At 39.3% G+C, this 13,155-nt stretch overlaps 1 protein-coding gene across 3 annotated transcripts in view; it reads left to right on the top strand.

The window, feature by feature from the left end:
• The window catches only part of EPHA7 (EPH receptor A7), a 171,318-nt gene that overhangs the window by 135,629 nt on the left and 22,534 nt on the right, over window positions 1-13,155 (top strand). For all 3 annotated transcript variants that reach the window (XM_081186543.1, XM_081186542.1, XM_081186544.1), the window contains exons 6-9: window positions 2,240-2,364; window positions 6,659-6,827; window positions 9,583-9,691; window positions 10,662-10,717. In XM_081186543.1, the coding sequence (XP_081042669.1) occupies window positions 2,240-2,364; window positions 6,659-6,827; window positions 9,583-9,691; window positions 10,662-10,717 (459 nt within the window). The remainder of the gene's footprint in view (window positions 1-2,239; window positions 2,365-6,658; window positions 6,828-9,582; window positions 9,692-10,661; window positions 10,718-13,155) is intronic.

The following is a 13,155-nucleotide window of genomic DNA, read 5'->3' as shown; positions in this document are numbered from 1 at the left end:
CCATTCCCCCCCTTCACCAAGCTCAAGTACAGCTTCATGGTTACAGGCAGGAGCAGTGCACAGCGTTGAGTTGCCAGTGGATCCTAGCTATTGCAAGTGGCGGCTGGGTAAGCAGAAAATTCCAGGGCACTACACACCAGCAGCCCACTCATACTCTTGCACAGGGGGTACCAGTTGATCTTACTCAAGAAAGAGGCAGAGTTAGAGAAATCAGACAGGAAGGGCAAGAGACACATGGAGCAGAGTAAGAACTCTCCCTCTTCCTCTCAGGCTTCCATGTTCCACTCCCCCAAAATGTGGAAACAGTTTAAGCAGGTAACTATGGAGGATTCGAGGCGAAGAAGGTATGGATTCACAAGATCTAACTTTCCGGTGGCAACTCCAGCCTTCTCCTCATATCAAAATACTTTGCTTGCTCTGTGCAGTACCACCTATGTACCTTCCTTAATACCATTTGTACCTTCCTTAATACCATTTGATCAGTGCTCACAAACAAAACCATAGGGAGGAACATGAATCCATTTTAGTTGTTCCTCCACCCTACCTGACCCTCCCTGCCCCCACAGTGTAGATGCCTAGCACAAAAGAGCTGGATCTATTTGTCTGATTTCCCATATCACTTATTTTCAGACTAATGGAGAGGGGGGACCTGCTATGTAGGCCAGGCTTCCTCAACCTCAGCCCTCCAGATGTTTTTGGCCTACAACTCCTATGATCCCTAGCTAGCAGGACCAGTGGTCAGGGATGATGGGAATTGTAGTCTCCGAGGTTGAGGAAGTCTAAGGGATTTTTCTTCTCTTTTCCTTTTAAGTGTCCCCAAACTGTAAGAGAAACCTTTGGGGAAACCCACTGGAGGCCTCCTTCTGAAATTTGGTAGGATCCATCCCCTCAGAAAGGCTTACCAAGCCCCTAAATTTCATCAAATTATGCTTCTATATAGACATTTATTTTTAAAAACACACACACCATACTTTAATGGTGTGCAACACACATACAAATGGTGGACATAACAGCCTGTAATTTGACATGCTTTATCCATTATGGAGGGGCAAATTCCATCTTCTTCCATAAAAAAGAAAGTTACAGCCTTTTTTAAAAAAAAATCTGAACAGTGAATTGGAAAGATTACAAAGCAGATTTTTCCAAAGCAGGTCCCAAGCCGAATTAGGCAGTCTTCAAAGCAGGGTCCAAATCAAATATTGTGGTTTAGTACACACACACCCTAATATAAACACAATATTTTTCTCTCTTCAAAAGTATTTTTAGCATATTCAATTTTAGTTTCATCTATTAAAACTAATTTGATAAACTGAGTATGATTTCTATATCTATGTGACAGACTTAAGAAATTTGCTATAATGATAGCATTGATAGGGCACCTTCCATTGTCAGGTAATGTTTATGTCAATCTGCTGGAGAAAGAGAAAGCACAGCAGGTGTTAACCGTGCATCGGTGTTTTGGTGAATGAGCTCACATTGACATTGTAAGGGTGCACCCTCTTCCCAGTGTCCAGCTGAAAACTCAGGAGTCTCTCTTCAAGCATCATCTCGTCACAGAGATGCTGACAATGACAGTGGGTTAGTGTGTCCCCTAGTCTAGATAAATGTCTGCTTAATGACAGTTAAATAAACTTGGCTCATTTAAAAAATGATTATTCAAGCAAGCAAGCTTCTCAAAAGAAAAATGCTACCAGATCTGCAACTAAAGCAGATCTCTTTTCCAGCGATGCATGCTCTTTGCTTTCAAACTGCATGCATAATTGGAAGAATATGATGGGACTGAACTTGAGCTGGAATTACACACAATATGGGTCTAAAGTATGACCTCATCTTTGCCTCCTTATTTGTTCATTTGTCTTACAAGTGTTGTCGAAACGTTTGTAACAAATATATGGTCTGGTGGTTTACCACCGGGGATTAATCTGGAAGCATATTTTCCCGGTTTAATTAGAATTCATTTGCTTAATTGTCATTCTGATCCCATCAATTGCTGCCTTGCACTAACTTGAACAATGCTGTCTTTTGCTGTTTACACTTTAATTTAGATTTCTATTATGGTTTATGAGCAGTAATAAGGCTCTGCTTGAATATTCATTAGCTTCTGAATTGTGAACTATGGAAAGGTGTTTTCTCCTACCTTAATGACAGCAACGCAGCAGGGGACTGATCAGTGGTGACACTTGATTGGAGACTTCCAGCGCATTTGCTTATTGTTTATTGACATGTCTCCTCCAAACAGCTCCCTCGCAAGTTAGCGGCGTAATGAAAGAGAAAGTGTTGCAGAGGAGTGTGGAGCTCTCCTGGCAGGAACCTGAGCATCCCAACGGAGTCATCACAGAATATGAAATCAAGTATTACGAGAAAGTAAGCACCACTCTGAAATATACTACTCTTCCTTCTGCCATGGGCAACGTTTTGTACAGACTGGGATTGCTTTACTTTTATCACTCGTGATTCTTCCTTACTGTTTTCTTTATTGTCATCATTTCTATATTATGCATGGTTTTTTTTGTTTTTTAAAAGTATTTGAGGAAATAGAACAATAACAGTTAATCACCAGATCAATCAATCAAAATTCATTCATCAATGATGGCAAATTTAATTGTTAGGACTGTGAGTTCAGGGCGCAATTGTACTTCCTCTTGTTTACTGTAACATAGGGAAGGAACAAAAGAAGTCTTAAGATTGCATTTCCTTCTAGAAATGAACGAGAACTTATCAATTATTTCACAGTGCCTTCAAAATTCAAGAACGGACCTATGTTTTTTAACATAGTTTGCAAAGTAATGTACATCCAATTGCTTTATAAGTTAAAATGTAGGTGATTAATCCACTAAAATTATTTAATTGGTGACAGCCCTAATTATAATAGGCAGACTTACGATCTCATCTGCGGGATTTTGTGTTCCAGTATAAAGATTTTCCAATAATTTCTGTGGAAGAAAATGTTAGCTCAGAAGGAAGAGTCTTGTGCAAAAAAAGATTTTTCCTGCAAAATTCTCCTCCCCACCCCTTTGTGTTCCTTGGTATAATGCTACTTGTGCAAGAAAAACATTACATTGGAACAAACTTCATATACCCTTTTATTCTTCTAAATTTATCTTCCAAATTTATTAACAGCATAAGTGCTGGCTTTGGTGGGGTTACTTGGAAAAATTGGATCTGATGACCTACCTAGCTTTTCTATTTTCCTTCCAGTTTGAGTGGAATAAATTATTTTCCTCAATTACATTTGCCAGCTTTTAGCTCTCAGTGCTCTCAGGATCCCAAGCTTTTTTATAAATCTCATTGTGAGCATACATGTGTTAGAATGATTTCCCAGTGATATATAGTATATCTACTGTCACAATAAAGAGAATGAGATCAAAATCTAATATAAATATATGAGATATATAAAAATAATGTAATGAATCCTAATAGCAATTATAAATAAATGATTTATTTCTATTTCTACCAAAGCAAAAGAATACAAACACAGTCTGTATTGTCATAATATCAACACACTAAAAAAAATGTAGCTCATAAAATATCACATAGCACAAAAAGGTCAACAAACCTTTTTGTTAATTTTGAAACAACAAACTTGGTAAAAATATAATACACACAGGTATCACAAGTTAACAAAATCATCCCTTCACAGTATGTCACTAGTTTAAAGTTTTAAAAAACTAAACATTTCCAGTTAGAATATACACGTAAATAAAAACATACTTTGTAACTATTTTCAGATCAAAATCTTTTTATTGCTCCTCCATTTTTGTTGGGATTTCTTTTTTTCTTTTGTACCACAGTAATATCTAGCAGGCAGTTTTACTTGGTAGCATTGAATTGCTCTAGCAGTTTGTATCTAACATATAGTAGAATAGCAAGTCTTTTCAGGTCTTAAATAAAGTGACAAATGTTATTTAAAGTGTTTTAATACAATTTTGACAAGGAGAAATGGAAGTGTGGAAATCTTTTATGTCTCCAAATCAGAGGTTTCTGGCCCAGTTTGTAAACTTAGGAAACTGTACAGTTCACGGAAACTTCAGGTTTTTTTTTTAGTGAAGTCATCTTTTTAGATATAAAACACGTTCACAGCTGAAGTCATGATATATTGTTTTTCACAAATTAGCACTTTCCTTTCCACCCCCTTCCTTTTTTTCCTATTTTCGAAATAATTGATTAATTAAAAGAAGTATAACAATTCTTTTCTTAAACCTGCGCACACAAAAACATATTTTAACTCACTTTGTGCTAAACTATAATTAAAATCTGGCAAATCTCTGTGGTTTAAAGGCCAGGTTTCTGTTGTCATCATCTGTTAATATATAAAAAATACCCCAGCAAATAGTTAGCTTTGTAATCGTTTGTATTTAAAATACTTCATAAGATAAAATTAGTGTTTAAATAGGAAACATTTTCCCCCAACAAATACGCATGTCTTTCCTTGAGAGGAGATCTACACAACATACCTGTATCAGTTCTATACAATGTTGCCATAGAATAATCCTGAGAGTTGTAGTTTGGTGATGTGCGGAGAATTTTCTACCAGTGATTCCTACCCTACCACAAACTACAATTCCCAGGATTTATTTGAGAGGATAACTGTTAAACCGATTTCAAGCACTAGTGTAGAAATGGCTGAAGTTTTCATGTGAAGGTGCTGGTCAAATAGTGACAAAACAAAGTGTGATCACTCTTTGATTACTTTAGGCACAACTCATGGCAATGACCGCTCCCCACATCAAATGGGGGGTGCCTTTTGCGTGGTCGCATGCAGTCCCCCGGATCCCAGTGCGGCTCCCAGTAGTTCAGGCTGGCTTCATCCTCCCCAGGCTGGATACCTGGAGGTCTCCGCTTACCTCAGCCAATCGCCCAATCCCGCCTGGGGAGGCGTTGCCAGGGGATCAGCCAGGTAAGGGGAGGGACCACCCAGCCCACACAACAGAAGGCGAATCTTACCTGCGAAGCGTCAGTTGGCTCCAGAGCTTCTCCCACCCTGCCCTCCTTCAGTTCTTCTTTTGCAGGTTAACTTCTTTTCCACAGGTACACTACGTTAGGGTCGCTGTTGAAGGGCCGGAAAGGAATTTTCCTGCATTGGCAGATTTTGCGTTTCCCGTAGCAAAACATCACAACTTTGGCGGTTTCAGGCCTTGGGCGGAATCCTTTAGTCTATCTTCCTAAATGGGGGGGTGAAGCGGTGACCCACGCCCCCTTGCGGCGGTGATCCCAGGGTTCCCCGTTAAAGGGGTCTTGAGGGGAGGCATTGGCCTTACACTAAGAGGCTGTCATTGCTCTCCCCTCCAACAGTGTCGAAACGGGGGGTGGGCTCTCTACTTGAACATATGTTCTCCAGAGCCAGCCCAATCCCCACACATTCTGGATAACCCTGATGTCTCCCAGATCCCCGGCTGGGGACTGGGAAGGATAAACGCCCAATGCCTGAGCCAAGGTCTCCCTACATCTGAAACTTAATAAAGTTGTGGCCAATTTTAATCCCATAGCACGTTGTCTTGAGTCATTATTCTGTTCAGGGGTCACCTGAGGTTGGGGGGGGGGCTCCGTCTGTCCACACAAAGGTCTCTGTGAGCCCCACTGAAATTGATGAAAAGTAGGAGCTGAGAAGTGCTCCAGTGAAGCTTGCACAGAGAAACTTCCAAATGGGCTCCATCCTATAATAGGTTCAGGTAATTTATGGTTTAATCCAACCTTAGGTTTTTCCATGTGTATATATATACACATGGAAGTTGAATGCACTGACCAGCAGTTCACTACATGCAGATCCACACGTGTGCACAGTTGTCCACCCATAGAGCTCTTCTTTATTATTTTTAACATTTTAACAATATGCCCTCTAGGTGGATCATTTTAAAAATAAATAAATCATAAAACATAAACAAAGAATTTAAAGCACTAAGACTGATAGGGGGAGAACCATGCAACCAAAACCATTCACAAGCAGCATAAAATAATTTTCACGCACCATTAAAACTCGACTTATTTTTTTGTTTTGCTCCAAATTGATTTTCTTTGTCCCTTACAAAGCAGTGCACACACATATCTCCTGTAGCTCATGGACAGCTGTTACAGTCAGAGGACCTCCTTTTCCACATCAAATCTTCACCCAGAAGACACAGCAGGGTCATGCAGAATGACTTACTCTTTATCTGCCTAAATGAAAGTAAAAAATTATATGAAGGAACAATAAAATACCCCATTTTCAGAGCAAGGCGGTGGGGAAGAAATAAATTGTGTGGAGATATGGCTTGCTGTGTTACTTAAAACCTGACTTAATACACTATTTGAGCCAATTGATGATCAGCCAACAGAAACTAAAGCATCATACAATGAAATACAAAAAGGCAATGGCATTTCCAGAGCCCAGTAAGTAAGGCCTTGGGCTTTGAGAGGGAAGTGTGAGCCCTGGCGGCTTCTTCCAAAAGCTGAGTTGCCAAAAAACAAACAAACTGGGTGGGCAGAAATAAATAAATGAAGAGCAGGGGAATCCATTTATTCCCCCCCCCCGGGGTAGTCTTGGGAGTGGCGGGGAGGAGATGCTCTTTGTAGCAAATTGAAATAAAGTGCCAGGACCAGGGGCTGCTATATAGCCATTGGTGTAATGGAGCAATTTTGAAATCTCTGGTTTAAATACTATCCACTCATTTATCTTTTCCAGGACCAAAGGGAGAGAACTTACTCAACAGTGAAAACCAGAGCCACCTCTGTATCGGTGAATAATCTGAAACCAGGAACAGTTTATGTTTTCCAGATTCGTGCGTTTACTGCTGCTGGCTATGGAAATTATAGCCCTAGGCTAGATGTTGCTACACTAGAGGAAGCCACAGGTAAAAATTAATTGCATCTTCTTTTTAAAAATAATTTTTATTAATATTACATTATGACACTTTCCTCCTTCATATTTCTTTTTTCTTTTCCCTTTCTACTTCACTTGTTTTCTTTTTCCTTGAGAAGCAAGCTTGTTTGATGTATGTCAAGTGTAAAACTTTAATTATATCTTATGCCAATTAAGAGCATCAATATAAATGAAAACACTGTGTCTTGGTAAGAAAGGTTGGAACGGTACTTGGGGAGACAACAGTTGCCCTGTGAAAACAGCCCCTGGTTGAGTATGTATATGTCTTATTTTAATGAGCATCTGAATTTGTGGACCCTTCATTTCTTTCTTGATAGCACGTCAGTGGCACTTGTTTTCTGCCTCTCACCTGAAGTCTCAAGTCTCTCATTAGATGCCAGGCTGGCTCAGTGCCTAAGCCTGCAGGTGAGACCCAGATTAGTTATACCTCTCAACTTTCAACTCATAGTCACCCCCACACCCTGAAAACTGTGCCACAAGAACAGAGTGGCCTTACGCTTTGAATTCTCCACTGGAAAACTGCATGGATTAGAGATTTATTTATTTTAATTTTTATTGATATATCATAAACATATGGGCAAACTAACACATATACAATAACATATTCAGTATAAAAAAAAGCTAATTACAGAGATATTGTTACATATAGCCAAGTTTTTAAGATGAGTCTATATAGCCCAACCACAATGAGGAATGAGTCATGGGAGGAGTATTTCTATGAATCTCCCTATTTATATAATCAAAAAAGGGAGACTATTCCACATCAAAACTATCCAGTTCGGCTTCTCTCCAGACTACATGTCTGACCAGATGTTCATATAAAGCAACGTTATTTATTTTGTAAAGTATACATAATACACAATAATTCATTGTCTGGTGGGTTTATTTATTTAACACACAAAAAAGTTAATATTAAACTTCTCACCTCTTTGTTCCTAGTTAGCTATTGTCTCCCTATGACTCATGCTTTTTAAGGGTTTTTCTTCTTCTTCTGACATAAATGACATGGCTTCTGGGGCCAGAACTCTTGTTATTGGAGTTTAGAGCAGTAAATAATTTACTGATACTGTAGATCTTCATTCAGTTTTCAGATCTTATTTATGTAACTTCAGTATGGACCATTCTTTTCAAAATCAGAAGAAAACAAGTGAAAAGTCTGAATTAATGTCAGTTTTAGAAAAAGTTGCTAACATGTGAGTGTTTGTAAAACGTACACTCATCGCTATTGCTTTTATTACTTTTATTAATATGTAACAATTCTTAGCAGGAGTGGTGAGACAATGTGACACTTCTCAAGCCTGCCAGCTTGCACCTGTCAGGGCAGGAAGTAACAGGAAGCAACACATTTTCCTCCCTCTCAAGTGGTTGTTCTAAAAAAATAATAATCATCACCCCTCTAAAATCACTTGAGGAATTAAGACAGCTCCAGAATGAAGTAGATAACAGGCCCAATCATGGAGTCCCTTGAGGAAACATAGGGGCTTTTGGAGCCAATGGATTTAAGGCTGCCCTAGTCCCACTCTCAAGGGATGCGGGTGGCACTGTGGGTTTAACCACAGAGCCTAGGACTTGCCAATCCGAAGGCCGGCAGTTTGAATCCCCGCGACGGGGTGAGCTCCCGTTGCTCAGTCCCTGCTCCTGCCAACCTAGCAGTTCAAAAGCACAAAGTGCAAGTAGATAAATAGGCGGGAAGGTAAATGGCATTTCCGTGCGCTGCTCTGGTTCGCCAGAAGCGGCTTAGTCATGCTGGCCACATGACCCGGAAGCTGTACGCTGGCTCCCTCAGCCAATAAAGTGAGATGAGCGCTGCAACCCCAGAGTCGGTCACGACTGGACCTAAGGGTCAGGGGTCCCTTTACCTTTACCTAGTCCCTCTCTCAGAACACTCTATTTTGGAATGTAATTCTAGTCACCGACAGCAGTAGATCTGCACCTGCAGCGTTCTCCACAGGCACATCGGGCAGGCTCTGCAATGGGCATAGCCACCCCTACCTCATAAACCCTCTCCAGCCACTGAATCTGGGCGTTGAGATATCTGCGCCTATTCTGAAATTATTTAATCCACAGCAATTGCTAATGGAAGTTACCGTATTAAAGGTGATGGAAATAGATCTAAATCCATAATTGTTTAGTGCAGTTTTGAAATACTTGTAACTGGCAGTAGAATCCTCTCCATGTCTTTCATAAAATCAAGTCTGTTTTGTTCAGTGGGACTTATTCGCTGGTGAATATGATTACAGCCTAACAATGCAACCCCATGTGTGTCTGTTAAAAAGAAAGTTCAGTGGTACTTTTTGTTGTGTTATTGTGTATAGGATTGCAGTCTTCATCTGTAACTATCAACCTTCATAAATATTTCAATATTCTCCTATCCCATGCTGAGATTGCTGCTTCCCCACCCCACCCCCCACAGATATCCTTGTGTGTCTTTAACAGCTTGGAAAAACCCAGTAGGCACCTTTTCCTAATATAGACATGTAGCGAGGGCAAAACTGCACATGTTGAATTTCTGTGCCTGTCAAACTGTAGTTAGACTCAGGACCTTTGTCAGGATAATGCAGCAGACCTGATCGTAGCTAAGACATAAAATGTGTATCCTGCCTTTTGGGGTAAAAAAAGATAACCCACAATAGTCTCGAAAGTTGTAGAATCGTGCCAGAATCTGTTTCAGAACGGCATACTGGATTCATCTTTAACATTTTCTCTCTTCTTTTTCTTGTTGGCAGCCACTGCTGTCTCCAGTGAACAGAATCCTGTAATAATCATAGCTGTGGTAGCTGTGGCAGGCACTATCATTCTGGTCTTCATGGTTTTTGGCTTCATCATTGGACGAAGGTACTGCTTATGGATATTAAGAGAGTTGTTAAAATATAATTCATATAAACTAGCTATTAAGAAATTTTTCTTCGGCCATGCATTGGCATCTGTAGGGTTTTCAACTTAAATATTGTAATATTTTCCACTCAAAGCATGGTTTGGCTAAAAGCTTTGTTTTATTGATAGCTATTTCGCAAAAACATGACAGGGACGTTCCATGAACTTAAGCAACTAGAGTGACTGGTTATTTGAATTTGTTCATTGACTCTTCCGTAATATTCGTGACAAAGGCCAAGATCCCAAGGGCCTAACCCTAACCTTTGGGGACCAAAACACCTCTGAGATACATGAAAAAGTACAGGAAATAATAGAATTGTAGATATCTAGTCCAACCCCCTGCAATGCAAGAATCTCAACTATAGCATCCATGACAGATGCCCCCACAACTTCTGTTTAAAACCTCCAATGAGAGTCTACTACCTTCCAAGGGATCCATTTCCATTGTCAGAACAGCTCTTACCCTGAGAAAGTTCATCCTGATGTTTCGTTAGAATCTCCTTTCTTGTAACTTGAAGCCATTGGTATTGGTCCTAGCCTCAGGAGCAGGAGAAAACAAGCTTGTTCCATCTTTCAGGTGACAGCCCTCTAGATATTTGAAAAGGAACGCATTGGGTGGGTTGTTGTGTGGAATCAACAATTCTTAATGTGTGTGCTGAAGTACTTTTCACCTATGGATCGGAAGGCAAATTCACTAAGTGGTTGCTGAAATGCACCACTTCTCATACATGCACACTTTCCAACAAATTTTTGTGTGAGCCATAGCAGTATATGGGTTGTAATTAAGGATGAGTTTAAAACATACAAGGATTTTATATTTATACGTCCTCTTATATCCATTTCATATCTAGTTTTCACAATGGGGGAAGGGGAAAATCAACCTGTAGTTATATATTATTTTTGTGAAAATGCCCTTCTCTTTTTTTTACAGGCACTGTGGCTATAGCAAAGCTGATCAAGAAGGAGATGAAGAACTTTACTTTCATTGTAAGTGTTTTGCTGTTATTTCCCCCAAGAATTTCCAGGCCAATTATAATGCATTGGGACTGGCAGTAATAGAATAGACACAATACAAAAACAACATTCTTGCAGAGGAACAACTATAATAAATTTTAAAATGCTGTGTAAACGGCAAGTGTGAAGTTAAAAACTGTAAAAGAAGTATGACCTCTTCCAAAAGTACATAGAATAAAATCAACACTGTTCACATGGCAGATTTTATTGCTGTACATTTGGATGATATATAGTTGTCTCCAATCCACATTTTTCCTTTGGTTGCTTTTGAATAAGTGTTTCATAATATCCTAATGGTTCCCTCTGAGATACTGTGATTGATTGCTGTTGGCCCAATAGCTATTTGATTTATTTTTATTATTTGTGCAGGAAAGTTAGGATTCATCCATTGCCCAAGGCTAAAGGCAATTCAGTTAAAACTATATTTCTAAATTTGTCTCAGTGATTAGCCAACATAATACTTATATAACTTAGAATAACTGGTGAAGAAAATAGGCCAATCAACCAATTAGTATGTCAGTAAAATCTTGAGTTTTATCGATATTTTTTTTTTAAAAAACTCTAATAAAATCAGCATTACATAGAAGAGGATCAGAAATAGTTGTGTGTAATATCATACTTGCTCTCCAGCTGCTATGCTTAGTGAACTCAGAGCTGCCTAGATCCTGTTAAAGTTAATCTCTGTTGATAACATCACTTACATTTCAGCAGAAACATCTTGTAGTCACCTCTGTCTACTCAATAAAGGTTTTTCTCCCATAACAATACAGTGGTGCCTCGCAAGACGAAATTAATTCGTTCCGCGAGTTTTTTCGTCTAGCAAATTTTTCGTCTTGCGAAGCACGAAATCCCATAGGAATGCATTGAAATTCAATTAATGTGTTCCTATGGTCAAAAAAAGTCCAAACAAAGCCAAATTTGGTACAACAAGAGTTTATTAAGTGCTCTTTAAAGTCACACATACTGTAAAGAGCATTTCAAAAACTGAAGGAACAATAAATTAAGTTTCTAAACATGACAGAAAAACATTTAAAAATCAACAAAGTGTACAGTACATTTTCTAAGACTCTGGGGGACAACTCGAAGAAGGTTCCTCTTCCACTCTTTGCTTCTTGCTGAAGAACCCCCTCCTCAACTGTCCCCCAGCCACCCACCGCACAGAAATTCAAATCCAGAATTTTTTTTAAAAAAACAGCAGAGTGGCCCAATGGTCACAGAAAATCATAAAAATGCAGAAAAAAACACAAGCTTCCAGATCCTTGCAAACCCCTCCTCAACTGTTCCCCCAGCCACCCACCACACAGAAATTCAAATCCAGAATTTTTTTTTTTAAAAAACAGCAGAGTGGCCCAATGGTCACAGCAAATCATAAAAATGCAGGAAAAAAAACAAGCTTCCAGATTCTTGCAAACCCCTCCCTAACACCAAGTCCTTGAATTCCAAACACCCCAACCCAAAATCCAAAAAAACCCCAAAAAAGTTTTAAAAGTTTAAAATAAGTTTTGGAAAAGCTTCAAAAATCACCAAAGTCTTCAAAAACCTCAAAAAAGGCTACCACAACTCTATGAGTTGCTCCTCGAAGTCAAGTCGCAACTGTATTAACGGTGTTAAGAAAAAGGAAACAAACTTGCAAGACGTTTTCGTCTTGCAAAGCAAGCCCATAGGGAAATTCGTCTTGCGAAGCAGCTCAAAAAACGGAAAACCCTTTCGTCTAGCGAGTTTTTCGAATGCGAGACATTCGTCTTGCGGGGCACCACTGTATTTCGGGTATGATCAGATCCCAAGTGATTGTCTTCATATAAAAACTAGTTGTTGATGAATTACATTGTTCTGCAATCAGAATGTGTAATTGATTGAAGAATTATAGCATACATTTTGGAGGGGAGAATAATTTTGAAATACACACCAAAAGTTCCAACGTACTTTTGTTTTCTTTTGGGTTGTCCATCAGTTCCCACAGCGCTTTCTGATGCTTTCTGGTGGTGATTCAATGAAAATTGATTGCAAGTTGCCTTTCCCATGGATTTCAATTTAAATCAATTCAAATCTCCTTTTTAAATCTGGTTACTTAATTAACAAATAGATTGAGCAGTGCAAATTAGACTGATATAGGTTATTCAAACATGACTTGGTAAAAATTAAACTTTTATTTTTCCATTGTGTAGTGGAGGCTGGTCTTTTCAGGGTAATGGGGCACTGCCCTACCCACCTCTGTCCTCATCCAACCATCACCTGCCTGTCTTCATCTGCCCAATCCATGGGATGGCAGTCTCTGCTAGCTCCCTTATCTGTCTCAGTGTAGCCCTTGCAGAACTTGACAGGCTCCACTGCCATTGTGCCTCCAAAGAAGCTGTTCACTTGTGAAAATAAGTCTTAAATTTGTTCCCTTCACATTAAATGGAAAAAAGATG

Source organism: Podarcis bocagei (assembly GCF_964188305.1).
Source record: "Podarcis bocagei genome assembly, chromosome: 3".
Lineage (NCBI taxonomy): Eukaryota > Metazoa > Chordata > Lepidosauria > Squamata > Lacertidae > Podarcis > Podarcis bocagei.
The sequence above is the reverse complement of the archived record's forward strand: the minus strand, read 5'-3'. Positions and strand labels throughout refer to the sequence as shown.